The sequence below is a fragment of the Benincasa hispida genome, unplaced genomic scaffold, assembly GCF_027475165.1.
Source record: "Benincasa hispida cultivar pf3 unplaced genomic scaffold, pf3_genome.v1.1 HicScf1285, whole genome shotgun sequence".
NCBI classification, from domain to species: domain Eukaryota; kingdom Viridiplantae; phylum Streptophyta; class Magnoliopsida; order Cucurbitales; family Cucurbitaceae; genus Benincasa; species Benincasa hispida.
In genome coordinates, this window is record NW_028325615.1 from 1 (window position 1) to 7,930 (window position 7,930).

The following is a 7,930-nucleotide window of genomic DNA, read 5'->3' on the forward strand; positions in this document are numbered from 1 at the left end:
ATAAGCGTCCATCACTACACTTCACAAGAATAGGATTGTCTTCCTAATTCTCATAATCCTTATTCCCACTAAAAACCAAATAACTTATCAAACGATTTTTGGTTTTTATACATAATATAATAAATATAATGTATAATATATATAAATAAATCGATAAATATGTATATATATACATACACGGTTTGTTCAATTTGGTTTTGAAATCAAAAACAAAATTAAGCCGAAAAAATTAGTTTCCTTATGATTTTAACTGAACTGAACTTTTAGTGAAAACCTTAAAAAAAATGCATCTATTATGTTAGTTTTAGTGTTCATCCCTACACTGAGCCTTCAATTGTGTCTAATAAGTCCCTTAAACTTTAAAAAATGAATCTATTACGTCTTTGATCTATTCAACGTATTTTTATTTTTAAATACATGCATCTAAACATAAAAATTGAAATTTTAGAAACCTAAATTCATATCTAATAAATCAATATGATTTAAGAAAAGTTAAAAATATCATAAACCTATTGGACACAAAATTTTGACAAAAATCTAAAATTCAAGTACTAAAATTGTAATTTAACAAGATTATAAATATTAGAGAAAAAAAACACAAACAGAGAGACTACCCTAGCCATTTTCCCAATATATTTTAAGCAGGAAGGTTGAAAAAATTTCCACTTACCAATATGAATATACCAGCTTCCAGGTGACATAAAAATCCCAAGATTTGAACTGACTGACAGTGCAAAAGCATGCCCCTCCTTGTCTTGAGCTAAACTTCTTTGGGATCATACATATCAAGAGTAACAAGCCTACTCTGTCCAAACAATATCCTTCCATATCCAAAGAGAAAAGAGATAACCACAATGGGTTCAATACTTCAGTATGGAAATGTATGAATAAAGAAGAGCAACAGAATCATGAAGGTACCTGGTTGATACACATATATTCATTCAGCTCTAATTAAATGTATTTCTCATTGTAGATATGAAACCTGCATTCCTATTTTCCTGTTTAAGCTAACGACTAGAAGAACCTGACTAGGTATGAAACCCTATGCTAAAAAGGAAGAACTCTAAGTGTTGAATAAATGTTCTTCAAAAAGTTTGGAATTCAACTAATGGAATTCAACTATGTGCAAGGTGTTACTAAACAAGGCGTTTGGTATAAAACGCATAAAATAAAACTAAGTCCTGACAATCATGTGTGAAATTGTGAAGTTGAACGCATTGCATGAAAGTCGCCGATGCGTTGAGAACGCGTGAGCAAGAGCAGAGAAAGCGAGAGGTTGAACGCAAGGCACTGAGCAGACAATCGTGTAGCAAATGAGCAGTGCTACACGATGAAGTAGACGATCGTCTAGTAAGTGAGTGGCGCTACATGATGAGGTAGGCGATTGTGTAGGCGGGCGCTGGATGATTGTGTAGCAATGAAGGGAGCTAAACAATGACGTAGGCGATCGTATAGCAATGCGCAGAGCTAAGCGCTGCGCTAGACGATCGTGAAGATGCGCACTGCGTCAAACAATAAGAAGTCACGTGCTAGACTATCGGGCTATACAATAGGTAAAATACTACACATCAGTGTAAGCGCTAGACAATAAGCGTAGAAGTTGGACGATAGCGCTAGACGATAGGCGAAATACTAAGCGATGGACGCTGGGCACTGGGCGATGACGCTAAGCGATTAGGGGATACGTTGGACGATAAGGCGTCAGCACTAAACGATGGAGGTAAACGATGTGCACAGTAGCTAAGCGATAGGCTATGCGCGAGATCGTTGACTAAACGATTGAGCTACGCGACGGGTTGTTGGAGCTAAGCGATAGATGTAGGAACTAAACGATGGAGCGGTGCTGAGGACTGTGTTACGCAAGATTGATGAGCTCATCAAGACAAATGGCGTTATTGATGGAAATCTGAAACAGAGATAGTAAGAGCTGGACGAATAAATGTTCATGCAAAGTGAGTTCAAATCACATATAGTAAGAGTTTGAATCACTTTTTCGGGCATCTGAAAAAGTGACATATAGTAAGTTGGTATATGAGAAAGAACTGACCCACATAGGGTGGCACGACCACCTCTTGAGAGGTTGTATCTCTTCCATTTGTCCAGTTTGCTTTGGACTTTGTCGATCACTGGTTGCCAAAAAGCCAATTGCTTAGGATATCCCTCCTAAAGGAAGGCCAAGGTACATAAATGGGAGGTAGATAGCCTTGCAATTTAGGAGGGCTGCTTCTGATTGTAACTTGAAATGGTCTATATTGATGCCACATAAAGCTGATTTTTCCCAATTAACCTTCAACCCCGAACACCACTCAAATAATTCAAGTATTTTCTTTAGGTTGCTGAGTTTTTCTTTGTCATCTTGGCAGAAAATTAGAGTATCATCCGCAAATTGTAACAAAGAAACATGAATTCTATCTTTGCCAACAATAAAACCTTCAAACTTGCCTTTTTCTCGAAACTGGGAAAGTAATGCATCCAGGACTTCACTGACTAGTAGAAATACGAAAGGAGAAAGAGGGTCACCTTGCCTTATTCCTCTTGAAGCTTGAATTCTGCCACGAGGTCTTCCATTTATGAAGATTGAGAATTTTGTGTTAGAACCTAAAAATTAGATTTGCTCTATTTTTTGGTGTTCTGATGGGGCAGGAGACTCTGTTTTCTGGAAATTCAGGCTTAACCATTCTTCCCCTTACTATGTCTGCATAGGAGATTGGGACTGAGCGAGGATTTTTTGTCACCTGTTCAACTTCAAAGAGGGACAAAGCATCATTTAACAAGGTAAGGAAGGAATATCAACCTGAATTAAGAGTTCCTGATGGAACGTGAATGAAGAATCGTCCTCCAACTGCAGGCCACACTACACATCATAAAAACCAGTTTGAATAGATTCGGATGTTAGAAATCTTAGTTACACCAGAAGCATCTTGCTCGCTTTTGACAAAGAAGCTAGATGTTGGAAGTTTCGAAAGGGTCGAGATGTTCTCCACAAACCAAAGTAGCTGCGATTTTGACAAGGAAATTTGCTTTTTGGCTTCCACATCTTCTACGATTACTGAACCAGCTTGGATGAGGGCACAGAAGTGGCTGTCCTTAATTTTACAACTGATAACTTGGACGGCTAAGTTAGGCTTGGAGGGGAAGGTCGATGGATGGGCCATGAGAGATAGATGAGCCGAGGATCGCAAATGAAGGTTGAGGTTGGTGGGAAGAGGAAAAGCTTGGTCGGAGATGGGGAGAGGACGGGGAGTTATGTCGGAATAGGGTGCCGGAGGGAGGGAAAGCGAGAGAGGAGAGAGGAAAGAGGAGAGAGGAGAGAGGAGAGAGCATTTTCCAACCAAAGTAGTGCTGGAATTCTCCGATGGTCTAATCGATGTTGTCAGATTGTTTGGATTGTTACAACTTCAATATGTTGGGTGTACTAACCTATCCTCATCTATAATATTTCTTTTTCCATAACCTATCCTCATCTATAATATCATGGGCAAGAATTTCATTGAGTTTCGAAATAAGCTGTTGCACCTGTAGAAAGCGGGTTATAAATGATATCAGTTCAAGAATGACATATTGATCCCGAGAATCTTGGGTTTAGTGGATAGTGAGCATACAACAAAAAGAAATAAACACAATTAGTTACAATAACAAGACAAATACCTCCGGAATGAAGTCAATCAGACCCTCGGGAATAACTACAACACCATAATTAATAACCAAGTTCAGAACGTTTACTAATTACATCGACAATGTAGTCTGTAACGTTTTTCAAGGTAAGCTTCTTAGCCGCAACCTGCAAAACACATTATAAAGCATGTGGAGATAAATGTCCTCCTTGACAAATGTGTCTATCTTAAGTAGTTTAAATAAAGCAGCTACCTTTTCTCCAATAATAGTAATATTTGGATGAGTTTGCAAAGCACACTCCAATGTAATGTAAGAAACAGCACGACCCATAAGCCGTCCAACTGTGGATATATGTACACTGTTAATGCCATATGATAATAAACTTGAAATTTGGGTGAGAAACAAAAAGGTATCAACATCACAACAATGAAAAAGTACAATCTCACATTAGGTAGATTAAATAGAGAAGGTTAATAAAATTGAGCAGAGAGAAGTGCTCTGTTTTTTACAGATGAAGCAACAAGATGGGCTTTATTATTGATATTATTTATTTATTTATAAATATATATTTTAAAAAAGTAGACATATCTGAACTTGAAATACTTGTAATGTCAATAATTCAGTTATTATGAACATTCAGCAGATCAGAACTATTTTTAGTTTTAATTTCATTAAGCAAAATACTTACAGTGGTAATATTTTCCTGTAGATCGACCATCAACCATCACATTACCATTCATTTCTGAATATATCTGCATAAACATCAGCAGAGCCTATTAAGAGTCTCATCTCATGAATGCGACATTCCATTTTTTCCTTGAATTCTTGAAGAAACTACTTCAACTTTGCAACAGTCACCAAAGTTGAGTCCAAACGAAATATGAATTCTAAAGTAGTTATGAAGAGAAATGAGTACCTTGCAAGCAGAATCAAATCCAAAACTTGTGGGGACCTCTTTGCATTTGAGATCACCATCAATAGGTTTTGGGCAACCAATCGCTCGAGTATTCAAATTCTTACTCCTAATTTGAAAACAACAGAAAGAAGGGGAATATAAATAACAGGGTCTTGCACACACAAAAAAAAAAAAAAAATGGTACACTAGAGTAATTAATTACTCGACCTTATATTTCTACAATAAAAATAACATACAATAGCTTATCCATATATGACAATGAGAGTGAGAAAGAGAGAGCAAAACGGAGGGAGGCAATAGACAAATTTCATAGTTCTGAAAAATACCTAAAGTTTTCAGCGAAGAGACAAGCATTTGTGTTAGAATCATCTCCACCAATTACAACAAGGCCATCCAGATCAAGCTTTTGAGTAGTTTCTCCAGCTTGCTTAAACTGAAAATAGAACCGAACTGTCAATTAATGCCTTGACTACAACTAAGACGTCTCAAAATGAAAATTCTGGGAAGAAAGAGTTTCACCTTATCTGGAGTTTCAATCTTATCCCTCCCATTGCATATCATATCAAAACAACCCCGATAAAAGAAAAATGCATTTACATCAAGAATTGCATTCAAATGGCAATCACATCGCATCAAGACTGCACATATTCACACTAACAATTCTAACAAGTGAAAGCAAGAAATCCCTTCAAGAAAATTAACCTGATTGCAATATGGATGGATAAATTGTGCAGTCAGTTCACATATTTGCATTTCATGATCCCTGTAGGACCACCCTTGATACCATACAACGTGCTTCCTTTTGCATGAACCTATAGGTAATCTTCACAGAGATCGTAGAAGCTGCTAGATAGCCACAACTTGAACAGAAAAGCAAACATTTATTCTTGATTTATAAATGTGGACACAATGAGACCCTACCAAATAGACCAAAATTCACATTATGCCCTCCCAGTGCTTGGCCACCAAACTAGACAACTCCGATCTTCAATTTCTTATTCACCTGCACCGAACTGGAATCACTTGGCACCAACATTGCTGACAGTTGGCCGAAAAGATCAGGAAACAGCTTCGTGATCTCATCTGCACGCACATACAACACACAAATCAAACACTCTAAAACCTTAAGAAGTAGCAACTGGCCTCAAACGCATTCAGTAAAACTCAAGTTCCAAACAAAAGCGAGATTTACAATCATAAAAAAAAACACAGAAAAAGAACAAACAAAACTCAATGCATGTCACTACTCTTCCTTTAAGAAATCAATCAACTCAGTTACCAAACAGAATACAAAAAAAAAAAAATAATAATAATAAAAAAAAAAAAACCAAGTTATGAAGGCTAGGGCATGTAGAGTTGGTTGCTTTTGTTAGAAGTTGTAGGGTATCAGTTGGCAGAAAGAGAGCTTTGAGAACATCCTACCATGACTTTTTGCAAGTTAATTTTGTGTAAAGCTTGACAATGAAAAGGGAGGATCGAGAATAAGAGGAGATAAAGAGGGGGAGAAAGAAGAGAGAGGTGGGAAATATTAAAATTAAATTTTCCCTTCCAAGTCATCTTGCCACATAAGTCATCTAGTAAAATTTCTATTTAAATTCCGTGGGCTAGGAAAAGTCCATGCAAAAAGGAGAACTTGTAGAGAGATCTTTTAAATCTATTTCTTAAAATTCAAAGACTAAAATGGCTAATTTGAAACATGAATAACCAAAAGAACTCATTATTTTATTCTCTAATAAGTGTCCATCCCTACTTCACAAGAATAGGATTGTCTTCCTAATTCTCATAATCCTTATTCCCACGAAAAACCAAATAACTTATCAAACGATTTTTGGTTTTTATACATAATATAATAAATATAATGTATAATATATATAAATAAATCGATAAATATGTATATATGTATACACGGTTTGGTTCAATTCGGTTTTGAAATAAAAAACCAAATTAAGCCGAAAAAATTAGTTTCCTTATGATTTTAAACTGAACCGAACTTTTAGTAAAAACCTTAAAAAAAATGCATCTATTATGTTAGTTTTAGTGTTCATCCCTACACTGAGCTTTCAATTGTGTCTAATAAGTCCCTTAAACTTTAAAAAATGAATCTATTACGTCTTTGATCTATTCAACATATTTTTAGTTTTAAATACATGCATCTAAACATAAAAATTGAAATTTTAGAATCCTAAATTCATATCTAATAAATCAATATGATTTAAGAAAATTTAAAAATATCATAAACCTATTGGACACAAAATTTGACAAAAATCTGAAAGTTCAAGGACTAAAATTGTAATTTAACAAGATTATAAATATTAGAGAAAAAAAACACAAACAGAGAGACTACCCTAGCCATTTTCCCAATATATTTTAAGTAGGAAGGTTGAAAAAATTTCCACTTACCAATATGAATATACCAGCTTCCAGGTGACATAAAAATCCTAAGATTTGAACTGACTGACAGTGCAAAAGCATGCCCCTCCTTGTCTTGAGCTAAACTTCTTTGGGATCATACATACCAAGAGTAACAAGCCTACTCTGTCCAAAAAATATCCTTCCATATCCAAAGAGAAAAGAGATAACCACAATGGGTTCAATACTTCAGTATGGAAATGTATGAATAAAGAAGAGCAACAGAATCATGAAGGTACCTGGTTGATACACATATATTCATTCAGCTCTAATTAAATGTATTTCTCATTGTAGATATGAAACCTGCATTCCTATTTGTCTGTTTAAGCTAATGACTAGAAGAAACTGACTAGGTATGACACTCTATGCTAAAAAGGAAGAACTCTAAGTGTTGAATAAATGTTCTTCAAAAAGTTTGGAATTCAACTAATGGAAATTCAACTATGTGCAAGGTGTTACTAAACGAGGCGTTTGGTATAAAACGCATAAAATAAAACTAAGTCCTGACAATCATGTGTGAAATTGTGAAGTTGAACGCATTGCATGAAAGTCGCTGATGCGTTGAGAACGCGTGAGCAAGAGCAGAGAAAGCGAGAGGTTGAACGCAAGGCACTGGGCAGACAATCGTGTAGCAAATGAGCAGTGCTACACGATGAGGTAGACGATCGTCTAGTAAGTGAGTGGCGCTACATGATGAGGTAGGCGATTGTGTAGGCGGGCGCTGGATGAATGTGTAGCAATGAAGGGAGCTAAACAATGAGGTAGGCGATCGTATAGCAATGCGCAGAGCTAAGCGATGCGCTAGACGATCGTGAAGATGCGCACTGCGTCAAACAATAAGAAGTCACGTGCTAGACTATCGGGCTATACGATAGGTAAAATACTACACATCAGTGTAAGCGCTAGACAATAAGCGTAGAAGTTGGACGATAGCGCTAGACGATAGGCGAAATACTAAGCGATGGATGCTGGGCACTGGGCGATGACGCT

General features: G+C 36.4%; 1 protein-coding gene across 3 annotated transcripts; it reads right to left on the reverse strand.

Moving 5' to 3' along the window:
* Positions 1-627: 627 nt before the first annotated feature.
* On the reverse strand, positions 628-7,242 carry LOC150031336 (pyrophosphate--fructose 6-phosphate 1-phosphotransferase subunit beta-like). Of its 3 annotated transcripts, XM_090309072.1 has the most exons (9): positions 6,932-7,242; positions 5,453-5,614; positions 5,051-5,343; positions 4,858-4,964; positions 4,532-4,637; positions 4,304-4,367; positions 3,868-3,956; positions 3,649-3,781; positions 628-3,516 (listed from the first exon to the last, which is right to left on the reverse strand). In XM_090309072.1, the coding sequence occupies exons 3-8, from the start codon at positions 5,162-5,164 to the stop codon at positions 3,698-3,700; spliced, it is 564 nt and encodes a 187-aa protein (XP_090165198.1). In that variant the 5' UTR covers positions 5,165-5,343; positions 5,453-5,614; positions 6,932-7,242; the 3' UTR covers positions 628-3,516; positions 3,649-3,697. The 3 variants fall into 3 exon arrangements, with proteins under 3 accessions (XP_090165198.1, XP_090165199.1, XP_090165197.1); XM_090309073.1 differs by lacking the exon at positions 628-3,516 and having other exon boundaries at positions 3,531-3,781; positions 5,234-5,343; XM_090309071.1 differs by lacking the exon at positions 628-3,516 and having other exon boundaries at positions 3,531-3,781.
* Between the last annotated feature and the right edge of the window lie 688 nt (positions 7,243-7,930).